The following is a 25,798-nucleotide window of genomic DNA, read 5'->3' as shown; positions in this document are numbered from 1 at the left end:
AATTTAAATTATTATATAACTGTGTTTGCACTTTCTGTATGGCGGACATCAGTTATCCTTATCCTTACTTTATGCACATCAACTGCTGTTCGCTGTCTATTGTGTTCAACTTCACTACCTCCATTATACATCACACACACACACACTAAAGACTGTACTTTTATAATTTCATTTTATTTTTTATTTTGTTGTATTTATATGTATCATTTATATATTTTTTTATCTTTTTGTAACTTTGTGTACTATACACACCTGCTGCTGGATGTCAAGAATTTCCCTAATCTAATAAGAACAAGACAAACCTGTTTGACTCAGATGATCTTCAGCATTTGTGGCACCGTCCTGGTGAAGAGTGCCTTAAGGTTATAAGGAGACAGAGTTTTCTTTGTAGTGTTAGATAATAATAATAATAATAATAATAGTGTTTAAAGTAAATATTGACACAATTGGGCACAGTTTGTTCTTGTTCACTGTAAGGTGAAATGTTACAGATATTTAGAAAGTATTATGTGTGTTGAGTTATTTTTAGAGGATAGTTAATCTATACTGATATATAAATTATACACTGAATACTTTAAATTCTATCATACTTTAATTTCTATACAGTTTTACATTACATTATAGAATATAATATTTGCAGAAGTGTGAGGGGTGTTCTCCCTTTTGTATAATACTACACAGTATATACTTACACCAAACACTGAGGAAACAACGTACATAAGACTAATCATGATTGGCCCTCCACTCAAACAAACAACAATACAAAATATGCAAAATAGATTGTTTATTTTATATTTCCATGTTAAAATTTCACAGTAAAAATGTAAACAGTTTACAGATTTAAAAAGAAAAAAAAATCTGTAAAAAAACAAAACAAAACTGTCATTCAATTTTATACATCAGGGTAGAAGAGTTCTGGGATCATAGTAAAAAAACGTTCAATTAAGAAACAGTTCTTCCTTCTTACCTCTTTAGTTATTTGAAACAATTTACAAATACAAATCTGCCCGAAGACTCGTTAGCTACTGAAGTACCACTTGTTTACATTTTTAAACACTCTGAAGTTCTTGTTTCTCTTTAAATGATCACAAACGTAACAGGCGTGCTCCTGTCCGAATTTACTAGCTGTTGGAACAAAGTACTTTCTCCAGGTGAAGAACCGTTCATACATCTCCTGGTTCTGGTCCAGGTGAAGGAGGTAATCTGCCAGTTCTTTAGATGTTTTGAAGTCGTTAATGTGGATGAAGGAATCTGCTGGTAGGTACTCCTCGTAGTTTTCCCTGGGAGGACCGAGAACCACAGGAACGGTACCGGCCATCATTGGGTTGAAGACTTTCTCGGAGATGTAGTCTTGATGAATAGAGTTCTCAAACGACAGGTAGAACTTGCAGCTGGACATAATTTTAGAGAAATCGTTATTGTCAATATGTCTTCCGAAGTGGTTTCCGTACCCCTCCACTTTGATGTGTTTCCTGAATTCGTTGAAGTAGCCCGATCTCCAGAGCTTGTTCTCCCAGTGGCTGATGATCCAGCAGACCAGCTTGTCTTTAGGTGGGATCTGGAAGGGTTGGTCCTCTTCAGAAATTTCCACCAATCGTCCATAAGGTATCCAGATGTCCGAGTCTCTCCGGTAGCTGGACGTCAGGTTGAACATGTCTTCTGCTCCAGGCAGTTGGGGGGTGTTGGTTGGAGACTCCATGCTCATCCACACCCATTTCTGCAGCACTGGTCGGGACAACGTCTTCAGGTACGGTAAGTCCCCCCTGATGTCTCTGATGTGGAACATTACACCATGGGCTTTATCCAACAGATTTCTGTCAAGGGTCAAACGGCAGCCCTTAATACCGTACTGTGATTCGCAGGCTTCCAAATCAAACTTGAAGCCAAAAGGCCAATGCCAGAGCAGGACGAGGGTTTCTGATGGATCTGCGGGATGTTCCTCCACCGGTTGGAGCAACCGGGTTGCCAGTTCCTGTCCTGTAACCAGTGTTTCGTTAACAGTGCAGTTCTTCATCATTTGTTTATGGATCTCCACCTCAAGCTCATTAAGACATGCCTTCGAACAAACAGCGTTTTGGAAATCCCCAGCATCAGAACATCTCAGCCAGCTCTTCACTGGACTGTAATACATGTAGAATGTAGCTCCCAAACACATCACCAGAACTATGGGTAAAAAAACCCGATGAGACGGTCTGATGGAGGTTACTGGAGTCATTTCTTAACCTACAGGAAAGAAAGAAAGAAATAAATAAAGAAAAAGACATTTGTTCAGGTTCAGAACGATGCAGTATAAACTATGACAAGTATGAATCCTAACTGAATTTAAATACTACTAGTAGTGGTGTAAATTATCGAGATAGGGTTAAAGAACCTTAGCTGAAGCTGAGTGATTACTTGCAGAGGAGAAAAGTATCTCGCTCGGTTCTAAACCGTCTCAATCACGGTTTCCTCAAAGAGCTTTCAGGACGGATGACTTTTAGAAGAGGATCTGAAAGCTGTGTAGATTCTAATGCTGCTTCTGCTAAAACACTTCAGTTACTCGCTTCCATGGCTGCAGAACCTTCAACAATGTGATGAAAGACTATTGTTTGGAGAAAGCTTAAGAGAAGCTTGAAGAGCTTGTTTGAAGAGAAGCTTTACATGGCTTTTTCTGGGATGGGCTCATTAATTTTAATTGATGTTTAATGAACTCAGAAATCTACAGAAACTTATTTAACTAAACTAAACTGATCAGGAGATTCATCATCATCATCTTCATCATGCAGTAGATTTGATGCATTTCCTGCAAGCGAAGGATTTACAACTAAATATTAAGTTTTATTCACTTTAATTTACTTTAATTTGATATGTTTCTGTACTTTTGTTCATAGAAATAAAAGCTGAAAGATTATTTTCTCTAATTTTTATCTTTTTATGACAAACCCAAAAGTCTTCAGTCTACAGCAGAAATAATGGGATCAGCCTCACTGTTCTAAAAGGTCTGGAGGTCACTGTGTACAGATACAGCTCTGAAAAAAATAAGAGAGCACGTACAATAATCAGTTTCTTTAATTTTACCAAATTAAAAACCTCTGGAATATAATCAAGAGGAAGATGGATGATCACAAACCATCAAACCACCAAACTGAACTGCTTGAATTTTTGCACCAGGAGTAAAGCAGCATAAAGTTATCCAAAAGCAGTGTGTAAGACTGGTGGAGGAGAACATGATGACAAGATGCATGAAAAAAAAACTGTGATTAAAAACAACCAGGATTATTCCACCAAATATTGATTATTTCTGAACTCTTAAAACTTTATGAATATGAACTTGTTTTCTTTGCATTATTTGAGGTCTGAAAGCTCTGCATCGTTTTTGTTATTTCAGCCATTTCTCATTTTCTGTAAATAAATGCTCTAAATGAGAATATTTTTATTTGTAATTTGGGAGAAATGTTGTCTGTAGTTTATAGAATAAAACAACAATGTTCATTTTACTCAAACATAAACCTATAAATAGCAAAATCAGAGAAACTGATTCAGATACGGAAGTGCTCTCTACATTTTCTAGAGCTATATAATATAATATAATATAATATAATATAATATAATATAAGATAAGATAGTTCTTCATGGTCCTAAAATAATCAGTGATCAATTCAGCAACTACAGAAAACCCAGCAATACAATAAAACTCCACACAGAATAACAGGAACAGAATATCAATATTTGCAAATGAGTTAATTTAATAAAACTATATTATAATCTTTTTGTGTTTAAAAGCGCTGGAGACTGAAGCTGATTGGTTGGTTTGTGTAGTATGAAACTGAATATGATCCAACATGTTGTTGATGAGTTTAATGTTAATTAGTGATTTATTTTACACTGAATCACTGTTATCCGCAAACAACTGCTGTAAAACCGGTTTAAAATTTCCTATATTTCATAGAACAAATACATCACATTAAAAACAAACATGAGGGACACACCTGTCTCACCTTTGCACCCTTTACCAGCGCATTGTTTCCTGTCAACATATCATACAACCAATTTTCTCTAGAAGAGGAGGAATTATGTTTTATATTGTAGCAGAATCTGAGGATTAATAGACCAATAGGAATGATGATAAATGGCGTTTTTACTTTCATTAAAAGGTAAAGGGTTACTGTGTTTGAGATACGAGGATTCTGCGTGATAGTGATGATATATAATGGTTGTTTGATTCTCACAAAATAAAGTATATAGAGATACATTATCTACTTCAGGGATGAGCAGATTTATCTATAAGACGAGCGGTGATGAACTCACCTGTCCTGCAGGTACAGTGCAGAGAGGATGCTGATCTTCTCCAGGTGCTCTGAGGGGGAACAGGAGGACAGGTAGCGACAGCAAGTCCCGGACCTCCAGCTGATGATTCAGATCAGTGTCAGGAAGTGTCAGGCAGGACTGGGCGGAGTCAGAGGACGTCCAGGTACCTGAGTTCAGGTGAAAAACCGGAAACCTTTATCAGATGATAAAATTCATTTCTTCTTCAGAACACAGACCGTCACATTGATACCCTCTCTACCTGCCCGACTGAGTAAGTAAACATTATCTCCCCTTACAAATTCACCTGATCACCTGATCACCTGTTTACCCCAACCCCCCACCCCACCTCTCTCTCTGTTATCATCATTACAGCTAATCTGATTTTAATGTCGTAAAACAATTTAGTTAGAGGCGTGTTTGAACTTTTAACAATGTAACTATTGTTCAAAGGTAAAGACGCCATTTTAGTTTAGAGGTTTATAGACTTTATTCACCTTCATCACTTTCATGCACCAAAACGTGGCTGAGGGGGGGCGGAGCTTAGGTACTCGTTACATTACATTACATTACATTACATTACATTACATTTGGCAGACGCTTTTGTCCAAAGCGACTTACAATAGTCAAGTACAGAAGTAAAATAAGTTTAAAGGTAAAACATCTTTGGATAGGGATAAAAGGAGGACAAAGGGGAATAATAGGATAGAGGAGTGAAGGAGGGGAAGAAGGAAATGAGGTTAGAAGTAGTTAGTGTGTTAGAGGTGTTAGGAGAGTAAGTGCTCTTTGAAGAGCTCTGTCTTCAGGAGTTTATTAAAGATAGTGAGAGATTCTCCTGATCTGGTAGTAGAAGGTAGTTAGTTAGAGGTGTTAGGAGAGTAAGTGCTCTTTGAAGAGCTCTGTCTTCAGGAGTTTATTAAAGATAGTGAGAGATTCTCCTGATCTGGTAGTAGAAGGTAGTTAGTTAGAGGTGTTAGGAGAGTAAGTGCTCTTTGAAGAGCTCTGTCTTCAGGAGTTTATTAAAGATAGTGAGAGATTCTCCTGATCTGTTAGTAGAAGGTAGTTTGTTAGAGGTGTTAGGAGAGTAAGTGCTCTTTGAAGAGCTCTGTCTTCAGGAGTTTATTAAAGATAGTGAGAGATTCTCCTGATCTGGTAGTAGAAGGTAGTTAGTTAGAGGTGTTAGGAGAGTAAGTGCTCTTTGAAGAGCTCTGTCTTCAGGAGTTTCTTAAAGATAGTGAGAGATTCTCCTGATCTGGTAGTAGAAGGTAGTTAGTTAGAGGTGTTAGGAGAGTAAGTGCTCTTTGAAGAGCTCTGTCTTCAGGAGTTTATTAAAGATAGTGAGAGATTCTCCTGATCTGGTAGTAGAAGGTAGTTTGTTAGAGGTGTTAGGAGAGTAAGTGCTCTTTGAAGAGCTCTGTCTTCAGGAGTTTATTAAAGATAGTGAGAGATTCTCCTGATCTGGTAGTAGAAGGTAGTTAGTTAGAGGTGTTAGGAGAGTAAGTGCTCTTTGAAGAGCTCTGTCTTCAGGAGTTTATTAAAGATAGTGAGAGATTCTCCTGATCTGGTAGTGGAAGGTAGTTTGTTCCACCATTGGGGAACTCTGTATGAGAACAGTCTGGATTGCTTTGTGTGAATGTTTGTTTGGTAAAGCGAGGCGACGTTCATTGGAGGAGCGCAGCGGCCGGGAGGTAGCGTAAGCCTTCAGGAGCGAGTGCAGGTAGGAAGGAGCTGTTCTGTATCACCTTGTAGGCGATTGTAAGAGCTTTGAATTTGATGCGAGCATCAACTGGTAGCCAATGGAGCTCAATGAGCAGTGGGGTGACATGTGCCCGTTTTGGTTGGTTGAAGATCAGACGTGCTGCTGCATTCTGGATCATCTGGAGTGGTTTTACTACACAGGACGGGAGGAACAGTTAGCAGGGCATTGCAGTAGTCGAGGCGTGAGATGACGACCGCTTGCACCAGGAGTTGGGTGGCCTGTTGCGTCAAGAACAGTCTAATTTTTCTGATGTTATAAAGCGCGAAGCGGCAGGACCGAGCAACTGAGGCCACATGGTGCGTGAAGGAGAGTTGGTCATCAACCAGAACACCCAGGTTCCTATAGCAACCTTTGTCGGTGAGAGAGAGAGAGAGAGAGAGTCGATACTTATAGAGAAGTTGTGTTGAAAAGATGGTTTTGCTGGTATAACCAGAAGTTCAGTCTTTGAGAGATTTAATTGAAGGTGATGCTCCTTCATCCATGAGGATATGTCAGAGAGACACGACGATATCCGTGCAGAGATTGAGTGATCTTCAGGTGAGAACGACAGGTATAGCTGGGTGTCATCAGCAAAGCAATGGTAGGAAAATCCGTGTGAGCAGACAACCTGACCAAGAGAGGTGGTGTATATGGAGAAGAGAAGGGGTCCCAGTACCGAACCTTGGGGAACCCCAGTGGATAAGGAGCGGGCTGAGGACAGCTGTCCTTGCCACGACACCTTGAACGAGCGCCCAGTGAGGTACGATCTGAACCATGACAGCACATTGTCTGCAATCCCCATGTTTGAGAGTATAGTTAGGAGGAAGTCATGGTTGACTGTGTCAAATGCGGCCGAGAGGTCCAGCAGAATGAGCACTGAGGACTGACCTGCAGCTCTGGCAGTTTTCAACGCTTCAGTCACAGACAACAGAGCCGTCTCGGTAGAGTGTCCTTTTTTGAACCCAGATTGGTTCTGGTCCAGGAGGTCATTCTGGGAGAGGAAGCCAGAGACCTGATTTAAAACTGCTCTCTCGAGTGTTTTAGAGAGAAAGATTAGTAGTGAAACCGGTCTGTAGTTATCAACCTGGGCGGGGTTGAGAGAAGGCTTTTTAAGCAGTGGTGTGACCTGTGCTTGTTTGAAAGCAGTCGGGAATACACCAGAAGTTAAAGAGGCATTGATCGTGTGAGTAATAGCCGGAAGTTTAGTACTAAAAGTTAGTACTAAAATACTGTATCTGTACTTTAATACTAGAGTATATTATTTTTACTTCACTACTGTATTAAGTACTAAAATGCTGTATTTGTATCTCCTGGAGTATTTTTTTACTTCACTACTGTACTTAAAAAATACTAAAATACTGTGTCTGTATCTACTGGTGTATAATGTTTCTGCACCATTAGTGCAAATGTTAGGAATCATTCTAAACCCACAGATCAGGTTGATGGTGGTGAATGTGGTGTTGTGGGTGATGGTGGTGAGGGCCATGAGGGTGATGGTGATGGTGAGGGTGATGGTGAGGGTGAGATGGTGGTGGTAAGTGTGGTGTTGAGGGTAAGGATGGTGATGGTGAGGATAATAAGGGTGATTGTGGTGATGGTGAGGGTGATGGTAAAAGTGTGGGTGAGGAGGGTGGTTGTGATGGTGAGGGTAAGGATGGTAGGGTGGTGATGAGTTTTAGCTAGAGTTAAGGTCAGGTCCTTAGTGTTTTTTTCAAGAGTTCAGGTTGGGTCACTAGTGTTTTATCTAGAGTTGAGGTCAGGTCACTAGTGTTTCAACTAGAGTTCAAGTCAGGCCACAAGTGTTTTAACTACAGTTCAGGTCGGGTCACTAGTGTTTTAACTAAAGTTCAGGTCGGGTCACTAGTGTTTTAACTAAAGTTCAAATCAGGTCACTAGTGTTTTACCTAAAGTTCAGGTCGGGTCACTAGTGTTTTAACTAAAGTTCAGGTCGGGTCACTAGTGTTTTAACTAAAGTTCAGATCAGGTCACTAGTGTTTTAACTAAAGTTCAGATCAGGTCACTAGTGTTTTACCTAAAGTTCAAATCAGGTCACTAGTGTTTTACCTAAAGTTCAGGTCGGGTCACTAGTGTTTTAACTACAGTTCAGATCAGGTCACTAGTGATTTAACTACAGTTCAGGTCGGGTCACTAGTGTTTTAACTAAAGTTCAGGTCGGGTCACTAGTGTTTTAACTAAAGTTCAGGTCGGGTCACTAGTGTTTTAACTACAGTTCAGGTCGGGTCACTAGTGTTTTAACTAAAGTTCAGATCAGGTCACTAGTGTTTTAACTACAGTTCAGGTCGGGTCACTAGTGTTTTAACTAAAGTTCAGATCAGGTCACTAGTGTTTTAACTACAGTTCAGATCAGGTCACTAGTGTTTTAACTACAGTTCAGGTCGGGTCACTAGTGTTTTAACTAAAGTTCAGATCAGGTCACTAGTGTTTTAACTAAAGTTCAGATCAGGTCACTAGTGTTTTAACTAAAGTTCAGATCAGGTCACTAGTGTTTTAACTACAGTTCAGGTCGGGTCACTAGTGTTTTAACTAAAGTTCAGATCAGGTCACTAGTGTTTTAACTAAAGTTCAGATCAGGTCACTAGTGTTTTAACTAGAGGTTAGAGTAGAAAAAACAATGTTGCTATAAACTGTTTTAAAGAACTGGTAGAGCCACAGGTTAACATTCCTGCATCTTAACACAGATATACCTCTACATTAAACACACCCACATCTAATCAGATGTTTCTCTAGGAACACTTACATTTCTGTATCAGTGCAACTGACATGCCTTCATACAACACAGCTACTGGACTTGTTGGACAAAATAAATCTGTACTAATGATCAGTTTGAGAACAGTTTCAACCGTGAGATGGTTCACTAGCCCAGTTTCCTCAGAGTCCAGTAGAGAAGTGGGCGGAGCTTCTGGTCATGGCGAACATAAGGCTTGTGTTGTGTACAGTAGTAAAGTTGTAGTAAAGTGGTATTAGTGAGTATAGTAACTCTGTATTGTAGTAGAGAAGTGGGCGGAGCTTCTTCTGGTCATGGTGAACATAAGGCTTGTGTTGTGTACAGTAGTAAAGTTGTAGTAAAGTGGTATTAGTGAATATAGTAACTCTGTATTGTAGTAGAGAAGTGGGCGGAGCTTCTTCTGGTCATGGCGAACATAAGGCTTGTGTTGTGTACAGTAGTAAAGTTGTAGTAAAGTGGTATTAGTGAATATAGTAACTCTGTATTGTAGTAGAGAAGTGGGCGGAGTTTCTTCTGGACATGGTGAACATAAGGCTTGTGTTGTGTACAGTAGTAAAGTTGTAGTAAAGTGGTATTAGTGAATATAGTAACTCTGTACTGTAGTAGAGAAGTGGGCGGAGCTTCTTCTGGTCATGGTAAACGTAAGGCTTGTGTTGTGTACAGTAGTAAAGTTGTAGTAAAGTGGTATTAGTGAATATAGTAACTCTGTATTGTAGTAGAGAAGTGGGCGGAGCTTCTTCTGGTCATGGTGAACATAAGGCTTGTGTTGTGTACAGTAGTAAAGTTGTAGTAAAGTGGTATTAGTGAATATAGTAACTCTGTATTGTAGTAGAGAAGTGGGCGGAGCTTCTTCTGGTCATGGTAAACGTAAGGCTTGTGTTGTGTACAGTAGTAAAGTTGTAGTAAAGTGGTATTAGTGAATATAGTAACTCTGTATTGTAGTAGAGAAGTGGGCGGAGCTTCTTCTGGTCATGGTGAACATAAGGCTTGTGTTGTGTACAGTAGTAAAGTTGTAGTAAAGTGGTATTAATGAATATAGTAACTCTGTATTGTAGTAGAGAAGTGGGCGGAGCTTCTTCTGGTCATGGTGAACATAAGGCTTGTGTTGTGTACAGTAGTAAAGTTGTAGTAAAGTGCTATTAGTGAATATAGTAACTCTGTATTGTAGTAGAGAAGTGGGCGGAGCTTCTTCTGGTCATGGTAAACGTAAGGCTTGTGTTGTGTACAGTAGTAAAGTTGTAGTAAAGTGGTATTAGTGAATATAGTAACTCTGTATTGTAGAGAAGTGGGTGGAGCTTCTTCTGGTCATGGTGAACATAAGGCTTGTGTTGTGTACAGTAGTAAAGTTGTAGTAAAGTGGTATTAGTGAATATAGTAACTCTGTATTGTAGTAGAGAAGTGGGCGGAGCTTCTTCTGGTCATGGTGAACATAAGGCTTGTGTTGTGTACAGTAGTAAAGTTGTAGTAAAGTGGTATTAGTGAATATAGTAACTCTGTATTGTAGTAGAGAAGTGGGCGGAGTTTCTTCTGGACATGGTGAACATAAGGCTTGTGTTGTGTACAGTAGTAAAGTTGTAGTAAAGTGGTATTAGTGAATATAGTAACTCTGTATTGTAGAGAAGTGGGTGGAGCTTCTTCTGGTCATGGTGAACATAAGGCTTGTGTTGTGTACAGTAGTAAAGTTGTAGTAAAGTGGTATTAGTGAATATAGTAACTCTGTATTGTAGTAGAGAAGTGGGCGGAGCTTCTTCTGGTCATGGTGAACATAAGGCTTGTGTTGTGTACAGTAGTAAAGTTGTAGTAAAGTGGTATTAGTGAATATAGTAACTGTATTGTAGTAGAGAAGTGGGCGGAGCTTCTGGTCATGGTGAACATAAGGCTTGTGTTGTGTACAGTAGTAAAGTTGTAGTAAAGTGGTATTAGTGAATATAGTAACTCTGTATTGTAGTAGAGAAGTGGGTGGAGCTTCTTCTGGTCATGGTGAACATAAGGCTTGTGTTGTGTACAGTAGTAAAGTTGTAGTAAAGTGGTATTAGTGAATATAGTAACTCTGTATTGTAGTAGAGAAGTGGGCGGAGCTTCTTCTGGACATGGTGAACATAATAAGGCTTGTGTTGTGTACAGTAGTAAAGTTGTAGTAAAGTGGTATTAGTGAATATAGTAACTCTGTATTGTAGTAGAGAAGTGGGCGGAGTTTCTTCTGGACATGGTGAACATAAGGCTTGTGTTGTGTACAGTAGTAAAGTTGTAGTAAAGTGGTATTAGTGAATATAGTAACTCTGTATTGTAGTAGAGAAGTGGGCAGAGCTTCTTCTGGTCATGGTGAACATAATAAGGCTTGTGTTGTGTACAGTAGTAAAGTTGTAGTAAAGTGGTATTAGTGAATATAGTAACTCTGTATTGTAGTAGAGAAGTGGGCGGAGTTTCTTCTGGACATGGTGAACATAAGGCTTGTGTTGTGTACAGTAGTAAAGTTGTAGTAAAGTGTTATTAGTGAATATAGTAACTCTGTATTGTAGTAGAGAAGTGGGTGGAGCTTCTTCAGGTCATGGTGAACATAAGGCTTGTGTTGTGTACAGTAGTAAAGTTGTAGTAAAGTGGTATTAGTGAATATAGTAACTCTGTACTGTAGAGAAGTGGGTGGAGCTTCTTCTGGTCATGGTGATCATAAGGCTTGTGTTGTGTACAGTAGTAAAGTTGTAGTAAAGTGGTATTAGTGAATATAGTAACTCTGTACTGTAGTAGAGAAGTGGGCGGAGCTTCTTCTGGTCATGGTAAACGTAAGGCTTGTGTTGTGTACAGTAGTAAAGTTGTAGTAAAGTGGTATTAGTGAATATAGTAACTCTGTACTGTAGTAGAGAAGTGGGCGGAGCTTCTTCTGGTCATGGTGAACATAAGGCTTGTGTTGTGTACAGTAGTAAAGTTGTAGTAAAGTGGTATTAGTGAATATAGTAACTCTGTATTGTAGTAGAGAAGTGGGCGGAGCTTCTTCTGGTCATGGTGAACATAAGGCTTGTGTTGTGTACAGTAGTAAAGTTGTAGTAAAGTGGTATTAGTGAATATAGTAACTCTGTATTGTAGTAGAGAAGTGGGCGGAGCTTCTTCTGGTCATGGTGAACATAAGGCTTGTGTTGTGTACAGTAGTAAAGTTGTAGTAAAGTGGTATTAGTGAATATAGTAACTCTGTATTGTAGTAGAGAAGTGGGCGGAGCTTCTTCTGGTCATGGTGAAAGTAAGGCTTGTGTTGTGTACAGTAGTAAAGTTGTAGTAAAGTGGTATTAGTGAATATAGTAACTGTATTGTAGTAGAGAAGTGGGCGGAGTTTCTTCTGGACATGGTGAACATAAGGCTTGTGTTGTGTACAGTAGTAAAGTTGTAGTAAAGTGTTATTAGTGAATATAGTAACTCTGTACTGTAGAGAAGTGGGTGGAGCTTCTTCTGGTCATGGTGATCATAAGGCTTGTGTTGTGTACAGTAGTAAAGTTGTAGTAAAGTGGTATTAGTGAATATAGTAACTCTGTACTGTAGTAGAGAAGTGGGCGGAGCTTCTTCTGGTCATGGTAAACGTAAGGCTTGTGTTGTGTACAGTAGTAAAGTTGTAGTAAAGTGGTATTAGTGAATATAGTAACTCTGTACTGTAGTAGAGAAGTGGGCGGAGCTTCTTCTGGTCATGGTGAACATAAGGCTTGTGTTGTGTACAGTAGTAAAGTTGTAGTAAAGTGGTATTAGTGAATATAGTAACTCTGTATTGTAGTAGAGAAGTGGGCGGAGCTTCTTCTGGTCATGGTGAACATAAGGCTTGTGTTGTGTACAGTAGTAAAGTTGTAGTAAAGTTGTATTAGTGAATATAGTAACTCTGTATTGTAGTAGAGAAGTGGGCGGAGCTTCTGGTCATGGTGAACATAAGGCTTGTGTTGTGTACAGTAGTAAAGTTGTAGTAAAGTGGTATTAGTGAATATAGTAACTCTGTATTGTAGTAGAGAAGTGGGCGGAGCTTCTTCTGGTCATGGTGAACATAAGGCTTGTGTTGTGTACAGTAGTAAAGTTGTAGTAAAGTGGTATTAGTGAATATAGTAACTGTATTGTAGTAGAGAAGTGGGTGGAGCTTCTTCTGGTCATGGTGAACATAAGGCTTGTGTTGTGTACAGTAGTAAAGCTGTAGTAAAGTGGTATTAGTGAATATAGTAACTCTGTATTGTAGTAGAGAAGTGGGCGGAGCTTCTTCTGGTCATGGTGAACATAAGGCTTGTATTGTGTACAGTAGTAAAGTTGTAGTAAAGTGGTATTAGTGAATATAGTAACTCTGTATTGTAGTAGAGAAGTGGGTGGAGTTTCTTCTGGTCATGGTGAACATAAGGCTTGTGTTGTGTACAGTAGTAAAGTTGTAGTAAAGTGGTATTAGTGAATATAGTAACTCTGTATTGTAGTAGAGAAGTGGGCGGAGCTTCTTCTGGTCATGGTGAACATAAGGCTTGTGTTGTGTACAGTAGTAAAGTTGTATTAGTGAATATAGTAACTCTGTATTGTAGTAGAGAAGTGGGCGGAGCTTCTTCTGGTCATGGTGAAAGTAAGGCTTGTGTTGTGTACAGTAGTAAAGTTGTATTAGTGAATATAGTAACTCTGTATTGTAGTAGAGAAGTGGGCGGAGCTTCTTCTGGTCATGGTGAACATAAGGCTTGTGTTGTGTACAGTAGTAAAGTTGTAAGTGGTATTAGTGAATATAGTAACTCTGTATTGTAGTAGAGAAGTGGGCGGAGCTTCTTCTGGTCATGGTGAACATAAGGCTTGTGTTGTGTACAGTAGTAAAGTTGTAGTAAAGTGGTATTAGTGAATATAGTAACTCTGTATTGTAGTAGAGAAGTGGGCGGAGCTTCTTCTGGTCATGGTGAACATAAGGCTTGTGTTGTGTACAGTAGTAAAGTTGTAAGTGGTATTAGTGAATATAGTATAGTGGGTTGAGTTTGTGATGGTGATGTATCTTCAGTCTGTGGCTCTTGGCCATCTCTGCAGTTGTGAAATGGTGAAATCTGAGCGAGTGGATCTGCTGCATTCCTTCACAACAGGACCTTTAAAGCGCTGATGGGTGGAGCTTCAGACTGGGAGATGGAGAATAAATACACTCAGATTATCAGGCAGACGCCTCCTTTATCTTTTATATAATGTGATGTAATAATACCCTGTGTTTTTTAATATGAAACCAAATATGAAAATGCCTTTTATTACCATAATTTTACCTGTGAGATTCTACATGGGTTCGCTGGAGTTCTGCAGGAGGAAGAGCTTTCTCTTCTAAAGCTCCTCAACTCTGGAATAATCTCCCCGAATATGTTCGGGACTCAGACACAGTCTCAATCTTTAAGTCTAGACTGAAAACTTACTTGTTTAGTTTAGCTTTTGGTAATTAATGTTTTTTTTCCCTTTAGATAAGGCGTTGTTAGGGAATTGTGGGTAAACTGAGATGCTGGTGCTGTTGTTTGGTCACTCAGGTTTGAGTGGGTGGATGCTGGTGTTTCAGGGAGCCTCCCTGTCTATGTTGTCCCCGTCTCTCTGGCTCTGTCCCTTTAGTTAATCTGTTATATTCAGATCTTTTTTGTTCTCCATAAATCCAGTCTAAACTCGCTGTATCACTGTGTATACGTATATATCCTTATGACCCTCAGAAGAAGTTGGCTCTGCTAACTCCCCCGAGTGCAGAGGAGTACAGGGTGTAATCGATTCCCCAGTTTAGAGAGAGCTCTGGGCGTGGACCTGATCTGTGCAATCTGTGGGAGTTTCACTTCCAGAGGCCAGGAAACCGGGTCCAGTTTCTCAGGTTCTGGTTCTGAATTACGCCTGGTCTGTTCTGACCCGACGGGTTTCCTGGTTCTGCTTGGGTTTCAGGGAGGGGCGGGCCTCTTTAATCCAGGCTTTACAAAATTCAGGACTCATTTAGTTATTGTTGCCGCCTGTTTATCTGTCCTTTTAGGGTTTGAGTTTAGAGTAGGGGTTTGTTGGAGGTGAACTTGTTCAGAGTGGGAGTTTGAGAGATGAACTCGTTCAAAAAGGGGGTTTAACAGGTGAACTCATACAGAGTGGCGGTTTAAGAGATGAACTCGTTTAGAGTGGGGGTTTAAGAGATGAACTTGTTTAAAGTGGGGGTTTGTTTAAGAGATGAGCTCATACAGAGTGGGGGTTTAAGAAAAGAACTTGTTCAGAGTGGGGGTTTATACCTGTTCAAACCTATGGAGGTTTGTGCAGATTTATACTCATGGGTGGAGTTTGTGATGTGGAGAGGTCCGGGTGTGAATAGGTTACTTATTAAATTTTTATATCAGCACTTTGATAAGCGAGCAGTGCTATGATTACTCTATGTAGAACCCAGAGCAGATTTATACACTTTCACAGCTTTAAGGTGAGTAAGAAGCTCAGGGAAACAACTTTATTAGAACTCGTTATGATGATATATTAGATAGATTACAGTATTAGAGTTTATTTAGAGATAAGTTTATTGGGGGAAACTGTTCAATAACCAAAAGAGGAATCTAGTTTAGACCCTGTTAAATCTTGGATATAAGATGAGAAAGAGACAATTGGGTATAGAGGTTCTACAGGCTCCGTATGTATCCTGCAGCATATTTACCCACATCTTTTGCTACAGCTGGGCCTGTAGATCCTGTAGCTCTACACTCGTAGGTTGAAACTGAAGCTGAGTCCCAGCTGCTCCATAAATGCTGGATTGGTGATAAATCTGGAGATCTGCAGGACGAGGAAGTGCTGCAATCTGGTGGAGACTGTGTTCCTGGGAAACCCTTGCTGTGTGTGGGTGAACATTATCCTGCTGAAAAATGCTGCTGCTATCAGCTGGAAGTTCTGCAGGAGAGAAATCAGCAACACATGTATCTGCAGGATGTTCTGCACAGATCACTGAGATCACTGTTAGTAATGTTCCTCCAATCACTACTAGGAGTGACCGACTCTCACTGTATGAGATGCTCCTCAGATCATCAATCACACCTGCAGTTTACACTGTGAACTCCTTAGTCCAGGTCAAAGACAGGGCTAAAGCACTAAAACCACAAGACTATAAACTCAAACCAGAGCATCATCAGATACCCAGTAGAAGATAGATTATGCAATCTGGGGTGAGACCTAGTGTCTAATTAGACCACACCTGTTATAATTTATATATCCGCCTGATACACCATCTGCTTTGAATTTCAGATCATCTCTATTTAGATAAGCTCTGTTCAGCTTCACAGGCACACCTGTACAGGTCACATAAATCTACTCGAAATATATATCCTCACAACTGCAGTTAATCCAGTCTGACAGAAGTGTAAATATTTTTATGTCGTTCAAGAAGAATAGAGCAGTATTTAACTGTAACATTCAAAAAACGCTCTACTAACCAAACACTGTTGCTGTGTAGTTGTTTTAGAATGAGAGGTTGGTGATGCATTGTAAGGCCATTGTTACCATTGTTGCTTTACTGTAGGATCAGGATCCTCTGCTCTTCAGTCAGCTGGGAACGAGTGGAGCAGTAGGTATGGCTGGGTCAGTCACTGAAGGTCTGATCAGTGTCTGATTAGTTGGAGGTGCTTTTCTGCTCAGGTTCCTCTGGACAAACTGGTTTGTTCTTCAGGAATAGCTAATGTTTATCTTTGCAAACATTACCTTAAACAAATGCAGGTAAATAAGGTTCAAATAAGGTTTCAACCTCCTAGACAGGGCTTATTCCTGACTATATACAGTATTCCATGCCTTTGACATCTTCTGCTTCAGTTCCTTTATTATAATCTTCTTGTTTCTCTTTAGGATAAAGAATGATCCCCAAAACCACCCTGGGATCCTTTCAGAAGTTTCTGGGGGTCCTTCTTCTGCTGCTCTGTTTTGTAGGAATATTTATTGTGTACTACAATCCGACTGTGAGCTGGTTAACATGCAGCAAGGTTGCAGCAGTGCCGGTTCATGAAGTTTGTACAGATGCATGCCTCAACGTCCTCCAGACTGAAGACCTCGAGAGGCTGAACCTCACCAGTGCCCTGAACTGCACTTCAGAGAGGAATCAATTATCACCAAAAGAGGCAGCAGTTGTGCAAGAAAACACCTCCAGCAGGAACGCCTCCAGTCCCAACACCATCGTTTTGGTCTGGCCGTGGCCTTTTGGGTACAGTTTCGATTCTGAGTCCTGTGGTCCAACGTACGGAATCACAGGTTGTCATTTAACAGATGACAGAAGCGTCTATGGCCGAGCCCATGCGGTCATGTTCCATCACAGGGACATTTCCGGTGATGTGTCAAGCCTTCTGGCAATGGAACGACCTCCGCTGCAGAGATGGGTTTGGATGAACATGGAGTCTCCAGACTTTTCGGCAAGCGTTCCCAGTATGGATAACCTGTTTAATTTGACTGCCAGTTACCGCAGAGACTCAGACATCTGGGTTCCCTATGGACAATTGGTAGGAATTTCTGAAGAGGACGAACCCTTCCGAATCCCAACTAAAGACAAGCTGGTCTGCTGGATCGTCAGCCACTGGAAAAGTGAGTTCAAGCGAGTGCAGTACTTTGAGGAGCTAAGACAGCACATGGAAGTAAATGCGTATGGTCATTCCTTTGGGAAACACATGAGTGACCAGGATTTTCAGGCAGTGATACCCAGCTGCAAGTTCTACCTGTCATTTGAGAACTCTGTTTATAAAGACTACATCACTGAGAAGCTCTTTAACCCGATGATAATGGGCTCGGTTCCTGTGGTTCTCGGACCTTCCAGGGAGAACTACGAGGAGTTCATACCAGCAGATTCCTTTATCCATGTGGACGACTTTAAAACACCTAAAGAACTTGCAGAACATCTCAAACTTCTAGACCAGAACCAGGAGATGTATGAACAGTACTTTGCTTGGAGAAAGCACTTTGTTGCGAGGCGTTCTGATTTCGGTTTAGAACACGCCTGTCGTATCTGTGATCATATAAAACGAAACAAAGGTTACAGAGTTTTTAAAAATCTTAATAAGTGGTACTGGGGCTAAATAGCTTGGCATAACCTTCGGAATCAATAAAGTATCTATCTATACTGTATGTCCAGCTCATTAAGTGATATTTGATTTTTAGGGTGTTTATAATCAGCAGTTATGCTATAACTGGTGCTTTTAAGGTGCTGCTATCTGTTGGTTTGGGTATCTCTGGTGGTTGCCAGGGTATTGCTTAGCAGTTGCTACAGTATCCCGGTAGTTGCTAGGATGTAAATCACTGGTAGGTTTGGTATCTTTTGAAATTGTTACGATGATGTCGGGTACTACTTTATTTCTTCCTATTTATTAGCTTGTTTTTTTCTGTTACAGATCGAGTCTCAGTTCTTGTAACTGGTTTAGAGCCTTTAGAGGTTAATATGGGCGGAAACGTCCGGTAAAATGATTCAGGTTTATGAGTTTCTTTATATACAGTAGGTACAGGTGAATAATGACCGGTTGAGTGCCAGTCTCTGCAGTTCTGCCTCAGCCAGATATGTAAATGATTACAGGTATGGTCTGGTTACACACAGGTGCAGTGTCTATTGTCTTTAGTGACAAATCCAGTTTCTGTTTGGGATCCTGGAATAAACGTATATTTTAACTCTAATATTGTAATCACTCTAAGATAAGTAATAAGTACAGTCTGAGTTCTGAATATTATCTACAGATTTGACTGTATTTCTACAGCTTTACTCCACAGTATAAAGGCATGTAGGGCAGTGAAGGTTTGGTATGTAAATCATCTAAACAAGGTGAATTTTTGTCAGAGTGTGCTGCACGTTTGGAGATACAAGGATTGTGTGTAATAGAGGTGATGTATGGTCTCAACACACCTGAAAAGAGGACGCAAGAAATGTTACTTTCTCAATTTTACTTTTACTTATGAACAAAAAAAACAAAAAAACGAAAAATAACTGTAATATTTTTTCCTTCAAACAGTTCACCCACAAGTCCACGATTATGTTAAATACCTTTGTTTTTTTCTTTGCCAAAATTTACGCTGAGATAAAAGGTGTTGTTTAGAATTACATATTAAACGAAGGAAGAATGGTTTTGCGCATCTTTATGAAAATAATTGCAATTATTTAAATGTTTTTTTGAGTGTTTAAAATTGTGTGAAAAATTATTAAATGACAAATAAATATATTGTTAATTTATTTGTATTGATGTATTGATATTTAACTTGAAACTCATGAAATCATTATAAATGTATCGTGTTATGTCATGTTAAACAGATCTGAAAACTAAATGTGTTAAAGGTGTAAAGGTGCGTTCAGTCACACCCACACCTTCTGTAGAAATCCAACACCTGTAATCCTGAACAGTTACAGGTACCATTTAGGGGGCGTGGCCATTGTGGACTATGGGTGATACCGGGCGTTAACATCCAGTTCATTTTCCTGAAATTAAAGCACAGAGAAAACACAGCGACTAACAGACAAACAGAACATCAAACAGGACATCAAAAGAAAACAGAGAACAATGTACCATCTCCCTTTGATCTCGGAAAATATAGATTATAACTCTGTACCAGAGATTTCCATCACAGTGAACAACAGAACCACTAAAGCATTCAAATAGCTTTTATTTTTCTTTATTCTTTCCAAAAGTTCAAAAATCGAAGTTTATTTGTCGTATTTATAAACAGTTTAATCAGCAGTGCAGTTTCTATACCTAAAAAAACAATAAAATAAAACCTAAACAGAAGCAATTAACAGGAAAACATTAGTAACAAAGTACTTAAACATTAGTAAGCATTGCTAAAATGGTCAAGACTTTATTGAACATGTTGTGTGATAGTGAGTGTAAGGTTATTGTAAAGTGTGTTTATAGACACAGGTTGCCATGACAGCAGTGTAACAGAACTGCTGCTAGGGTTTTTGAACACCACAACTTCCTGTGGGCTCATTCCGAGCGAGCTCTCACCAAGATAAGAAGAAAATGTTATTTGAACTGTAACATTTATAAAGTGTAAGAAGTCTGGAGTTAATCTTTAGTCCTGAGAAGATCCTTTATAGAGTTTCTTTACTAAAAAGTGGGAGGAGCTTCTCTATAACATGAGATCTTTAGGTTTTGAAATTAAACCAGCAGTCAAACTGGACCAGCGTAAACACCTGAACTGCACCTTAGACTAATTTTAGGGTAATTAAAAGGAAAGTACAGCAAAAAAACAAACTTACAGTCCCAGCGTATCTGCAGGTTTAGGGAAATCAAATAACATCATTTTTGAAACAGTTCCAATTAGAACTACTTTTACAATTTCAGACAATTTGCAAAAAATAATAATAATTACCTGTTTATACACTGAGCTTCTGCTTCCTGATTTTACTGACAAACCAGCATTTCAGACAATAATAAATGAACCACTTTATACAAAACAAAAGAGGAACAGGGACAGGAAAAAGGAAAGGAACAGTGATTGGAAAATGAACACTGAAAGGAACAGGGACAGGAATATGAACAGGGACAGTTGACCAGGAAAGGAACAGGTTTTATTAGGTGGTTTGAGGTGTTTTTCAGATGTTTTTCAGGTGTTTTCAGGTGTTTTTGAGGTGTTTTCGAGGTGTTGTCAGGTGTTGACTGATGTTTTCGTGTGTTGATGAGAGTTCTGGAGAAGGAAGTTGTTCTTATTTACTGATGACTCAGACTTGGACTCTCCTGTGCTGTGGATCAATGCTTGTCCTTCAGCCCTGCCTACTCATACAGGGCCCTGCCCACTCCTGCTGAGCCCCACCGCTCTGGTCCGGGTAGTATTTCAGTCATGATCTCCAGTTCAGGGAATATTTGCTCCAGGAGAAACTTGAGCCAGATAATCTACATTACTGAGAACCTTACCTGCAGGACAGGTGAGTCCAGCACTGCTCCTACTTCCCATAAATCAGCTCCACCATCTATCTATCTATCTATCTATCTATCTATCTATCTATCTATCTATCTATCTATCTATCTATCTAATAATATAGGGAAGGTTTAAATATGGCAGATTTTATTTATAGTAATTTTGTTTGTTTATTATTTATTTGTTTAGCATTTCTTTTGTTTCATTAATCATAAAGAGCAGCTGATTCTGAGAAAAACGCCTCACCTTTCTTTTTGTTTTTAGCAGTGTTTTTGAAATTAAAGTATTTTAGTTTTAGTGTTTTTGAAATTAAAGTATTTTAGTTTTCAGTAGTGTTTTTGGATTTAAAGTATTTTAGTTTTCAGTAGTGTTTTTGGATTTAAAGTATTTTAGGTTTTAGTAGAGTTTCTGCATTTAAAGTATTTTAGGTTTTAGTAGAGTTTCTGCATTTAAAGTCTTAGTTTTTAATATTTTTGGATTTAAAGTCTTTTAGTTTTCAGTGGTGTTTTTGAATTTAAAGACTTTTAATTTTTAATAGTGTTTCTGGATTTAAAGTTTTAGTTTTTAGTAGTTTTTGGATTTAAAGTCTTTTAATTTTTAATAGTGTTTTTGGATTTAAAGTTTTAGTTTTTAGTAGTTTTTGCATTTAAAGTCTTTTAGGTTTCGTAGTGTTTTCTGCATTTAAAGTATTTTGTTTTTTAATATTTTTGGATTTAAAGTATTTTGTTTTTTAATATTTTTGGATTTAAAGTATTTTAGTTTTCAGTGGTGTTTTTGAATTTAAAGACTTTTAATTTTTAATAGTGTTTCTGGATTTAAAGTTTTAGTTTTTAGTAGTTTTTGCATTTAAAGTATTTTAGGTTTTAGTAGTGTTTCTGCATTTTAAGTCTTAGTTTTTTAATATTTTTGGATTTAAAGTATTTTAGTTTTCAGTAGTGTTTTTGGATTTAAAGTTTTAGTTTTTAGTAGTTTTTGGATTTAAAGTCTTTTAGGTTTCGTAGTGTTTTTGAATTTAAAGTTTTTTAGGTTTAGTAGTGTTTCTGGATTTAACGTGTTTTTGTTTTAGTAGTGTTTTTGATTTTATTTTATTTTTTAGTACTGCCAGAAAAAAACATGAAGAAGGTCAGGTAATGTATGTACCCATTTTATAGCCAAGGGATGTGGTGTCATATGTGACCTTGCTGCACATGGGATTGTTATCCACAATCTAACTGTTCTGATGGTCAGGAGGCATTAAATAAAACTTAAAGTAAAGCTTCTACCAGGAGAAACCGTAGAGATCTTACTGAAACAACTGATGTGTCTTTTTGTTTTTCTTTCTTTCTATCCTGTAGGTTAAGAAATGACTCCAGTAACCTCCATCAGACCGTCTCATCGGGTTTTTTTACCCATAGTTCTGGTGATGTGTTTGGGAGCTACATTCTACATGTATTACAGTCCAGTGAAGAGCTGGCTGAGATGTTCTGATGCTGGGGATTTCCAAAACGCTGTTTGTTCGAAGGCATGTCTTAATGAGCTTGAGGTGGAGATCCATAAACAAATGATGAAGAACTGCACTGTTAACGAAACACTGGTTACAGGACAGGAACTGGCAACCCGGTTCCTCCAACCGGTTGAGGAACATCCCGCAGATCCATCAGAAACCCTCGTCCTGCTCTGGCATTGGCCTTTTGGCTTCCAGTTTGATTTGGAAGCCTGCGAATCACAGTACGGTATTAAGGGCTGCCGTTTGACCCTTGACAGAAATCTGTTGGATAAAGCCCATGGTGTAATGTTCCACATCAGAGACATCAGGGGGGACTTACCGTACCTGAAGACGTTGTCCCGACCAGCGCTGCAGAAATGGGTGTGGTTGAGCATGGAGTCTCCAACCAACACCCCCCAACTGCCTGAAGCAGAAGACATGTTCAACCTGACGTCCAGCTACCGGAGAGACTCGGACATCTGGATACCTTATGGACGATTGGTGGAAATTTCTGAAGAGGACCAACCCTTCCAGATCCCACCTAAAGACAAGCTGGTCTGCTGGATCATCAGCCACTGGGAGGAAAAGCTCTGGAGATCGGGCTACTTCAACGAATTCAGCCAACACATCAAAGTGGAGGGGTACGGAAACCACTTCGGAAGACATATTGACAATAACGATTTCTCTAAAATTATGTCCAGCTGCAAGTTCTACCTGTCGTTTGAGAACTCTATTCATCAAGACTACATCTCCGAGAAAGTCTTCAACCCAATGATGGCCGGTACCGTTCCTGTGGTTCTCGGTCCTCCCAGGGAGAACTACGAGGAGTACCTACCAGCAGATTCCTTCATCCACATTAACGACTTCAAAACATCTAAAGAACTGGCAGATTACCTCCTTCACCTGGACCAGAACCAGGAGATGTATGAACGGTTCTTCACCTGGAGAAAACACTTTGTTCCAACAGCTAGTAATTTTGGACAGGAGCACGCCTGTTACGTTTGTGATCATTTAAAGAGAAACAAGAACTTCAGAGTGTTTAAAAATGTAAACAAGTGGTACTTCAGTAGCTAACGAGTCTTCAGGTCGACATCAAGCGAATTTACAGTGATCCCAACTGATAAAGACATGAAGTTTAACAGTCAATCAAAAGTAAAATCCAGAAAATCACATTTTATAAATAATATACATTTGTTTGAATGTTGCAGAGAAATAAGTATTTGATCCCCAACCAACCAGTAAGAGTTCTGGCTCCTACAGAGCAGTTAGAAGCTCCTAATCGACTCGTTACCTGCATTAAAGACAGCTGTCTTAAATTCCTTTCTTACCTGTATAAAATACTCTTGTCCACAGACTCAATTAATCAGTCAGATTCTAACCTTTACAACACAGGTAAGACCAAAGAGCTTTCTAAGGATGTCAGGAACAAGATCATAGATCTGAGCTACAAAACCATAAGTAAGATGCTGCGGTGAGAAGGAGACAACCGCTAGTAAGAAAATGTAAGATATCGATGTTGATCTGGGGCTCCATGCTAAATCTCACCTCATGGGGTATCCTTGATTACTAGGAAGCTGATCAGCCTAAAACTACACAGGGGGAACTTGTTAATTATCTCAAGGTAGCTGGGACCACAGTCACCAAGAAAACCATTGGTAACACATTATGCCGCAATGGATTAAAATCCTGCAGTGCCCACATATACAGACCTGTCTGAAGTTTGGTAATGACCCCCTGGATGATTCTGAAAGAGATCGGGAGAAGGTGCTGTGTTCAGGTGAGAAAAAAAAAGAGCTTTTTGGCATTAAATCAACTTGCTGTGTTTGGAAAAGGGAAATGCTGACTATGACCCAAAGAACATATATATCTCCCACAGAGTTAAAATTAACTCTTAAAATTATAGACTATTCATGTCTTTATCAATAGGCAAACTTACAAAATATTTTCTTCACTGTACAACTTCTGCCAAATTAGTAACACAATTCAAAAAATTGTACTTTAAAACAACAAACATATATGCCCTGAATATTGCACAGTAATGTTTGCACTGTTAGCTGCACTTAAAATGTTTTAATTTTCCCAAAAATCCTCCTTATAATCCGGTGCTCCTTATGTATGAATTCTATCAGTCAGGTATTAAGGAGCAGTAAAGACACTCCACTGAAGTACAGAGTTATACAGGAGTTTCAGTTTAGTTCTCCAGCACCAAGACTGGAGCAGTGTTCGCATTAGCCGCTAACCGCTATTTCTCCATTGAGTGGTGAGTATAATTAACCTGTAGCCCGCTACTAACCTTGGCTAGCACTGCTGGAGCAGTATTTGCATTAATTGCTAACCACGCTAACCGCTAGCTAAAATCGCCCTGGTTTACCGGAACACTCAGTGTTCCTAAGTGTAGCGCTGTTAGGTGACTTTATCCGCAAGCCCTAGAGGTTAGCCGCTAATGCTTCAGCCTTAGTGCTGGAGAAATTTGGGAATCTACGCTTCTGTAGATAAATGGAAGTGCTTTAATCACCCAAACAAACAGTTTCAGGAGAGAAATCTGTGTAGATTAACATCCAGCACTCCTTTAACTATAAAATAAAATGTTTTGTTTACTTAGCTTAGCTTAATTTTACAGACCTGCTGAATTAGAAGGAAAACATGGCCAAACCCCTTTGCCTTACCAGTGTCTCATAATGCGCTTTATAATATAGTGCGAAAAATACGGTACTCTCCGTCTGTGGTTGGTCAGTACCTCAGGGCGTATGTTAGGGCCAGTGGCGGTGACACTGTTGAAAGTACACTGCTGAAAAAATGAAGGGAACACTTCACAATTATTACAGTATAGTTAAGTCAGCTCTGGTGTAAATACTAGTGATACAGGTGAACTGAAGAGGTTTTATCATGTGGAGCTACAGGTGTGTTTCCTTAAACGTTTGTGAGCAGTGTATACCGATTATATTGTATTTTTTACATAATAACTGACCTGCCCAGAAACAGTATTGTTTATGTTAGAAAAGTGTTTGTAAGGAGTTTTTCTACTTTTATGAAGTTTCTATTTTTATGAAGTTTCTATTTTTATGAAGTTTCACTAGAGATAAATAGGGGGGATAAGGGTCCTATCAGAATAAAAAGCTTCACTTTACAAATATTTAGAATTAGATAAATTGTCCACAGCAGCAAGTGTGTTAGATACAGATATAATATTATTTATTATTTAATAAATCCATCCTCTAAGAAAAGGCTCATAAAAAAGTAAACAGATAAAAGGTTATTTCCAGTAGCCGGTCCACCTTTAAAAGTATAAAATACAGATCAGAACTGCCCAATATTCTGTCTCTTATGTTATGGCTCATTTTTAAGAATTTATACAAAAACAAAAAAATAGAAACACATTTAAGGGTCTGAGGTTCACTGTTTCTGAAACCAGCCTTTGTCTCATTTTGTACGTTTTCTAATGTCATTTCTTTTAAATAAAACATTGAATGTTTCAACTTCTACGTTTCCACTAGATGTACCTGAAAATAAAAGCTATTTTGAGACATTTTGAGAAAACCTCACATTTAAGAAGCTTATTCTAGAATTTCCTTTATCTTTAAGGAACCCAGAACAGTTGCACAATATTATCATGTGATCTAATATTTGTTTCTGCTTTTTCTTCGTCACTGCTGAGGTAAATGTATGACTAAAACTGCACTACTGAGGTAAATGTATGATTAGAATAGTACTGATGAGGTAACTTTATAAATAAACA

At 39.0% G+C, this 25,798-nt stretch overlaps 4 protein-coding genes across 6 annotated transcripts in view; 3 read left to right on the top strand and 1 right to left on the bottom strand.

The window, feature by feature from the left end:
- Positions 1 to 767: 767 nt before the first annotated feature.
- LOC111188249 (4-galactosyl-N-acetylglucosaminide 3-alpha-L-fucosyltransferase 9-like) lies at positions 768 to 4,375 on the bottom strand. The gene is made up of 2 exons (XM_049473542.1): positions 4,288 to 4,375; positions 768 to 2,223 (listed from the first exon to the last, which is right to left on the bottom strand). Exon 2 carries the CDS (start codon positions 2,213 to 2,215, stop codon positions 1,019 to 1,021), a length of 1,197 nt encoding a protein of 398 aa, XP_049329499.1. The 5' UTR covers positions 2,216 to 2,223; positions 4,288 to 4,375; the 3' UTR covers positions 768 to 1,018.
- Positions 4,376 to 4,480: 105 nt separating this feature from the next.
- Positions 4,481 to 17,825, top strand: LOC103046332 (4-galactosyl-N-acetylglucosaminide 3-alpha-L-fucosyltransferase 9-like). The gene is made up of 2 exons (XM_049473538.1): positions 4,481 to 4,558; positions 16,563 to 17,825. Exon 2 carries the CDS (start codon positions 16,571 to 16,573, stop codon positions 17,774 to 17,776), a length of 1,206 nt encoding a protein of 401 aa, XP_049329495.1. The 5' UTR covers positions 4,481 to 4,558; positions 16,563 to 16,570; the 3' UTR covers positions 17,777 to 17,825.
- LOC111197691 (4-galactosyl-N-acetylglucosaminide 3-alpha-L-fucosyltransferase 9-like) overlaps positions 4,492 to 25,798 on the top strand; it is a 33,938-nt gene continuing 12,631 nt past the window's right edge. The window contains exons 1-2 of one of the 3 annotated variants that reach the window (XM_049473541.1): positions 4,492 to 4,558; positions 21,932 to 25,538. In XM_049473541.1, the coding sequence (XP_049329498.1) occupies positions 21,940 to 23,136 (1,197 nt within the window). In that variant the 5' untranslated portion in view covers positions 4,492 to 4,558; positions 21,932 to 21,939 and the 3' untranslated portion in view covers positions 23,137 to 25,538. Of the gene's footprint in view, positions 4,559 to 20,517; positions 20,605 to 21,931; positions 25,539 to 25,798 lie in introns of those variants that run through there. The other 2 variants (XR_007433566.1, XM_022687185.2) reach the window with 2 other exon arrangements.
- LOC103042145 (4-galactosyl-N-acetylglucosaminide 3-alpha-L-fucosyltransferase 9-like) overlaps positions 20,588 to 25,798 on the top strand; it is a 17,842-nt gene continuing 12,631 nt past the window's right edge. The window contains exon 1 of the mRNA XM_049473539.1: positions 20,588 to 20,604. The gene's annotated coding sequence lies outside the window, so the exon portion shown is untranslated. The remainder of the gene's footprint in view (positions 20,605 to 25,798) is intronic.

The sequence above is a fragment of the Astyanax mexicanus genome, unplaced genomic scaffold (assembly GCF_023375975.1).
Source record: "Astyanax mexicanus isolate ESR-SI-001 unplaced genomic scaffold, AstMex3_surface scaffold_39, whole genome shotgun sequence".
NCBI lineage: Eukaryota > Metazoa > Chordata > Actinopteri > Characiformes > Acestrorhamphidae > Astyanax > Astyanax mexicanus.
The sequence above is the reverse complement of the archived record's forward strand: the minus strand, read 5'-3'. Positions and strand labels throughout refer to the sequence as shown.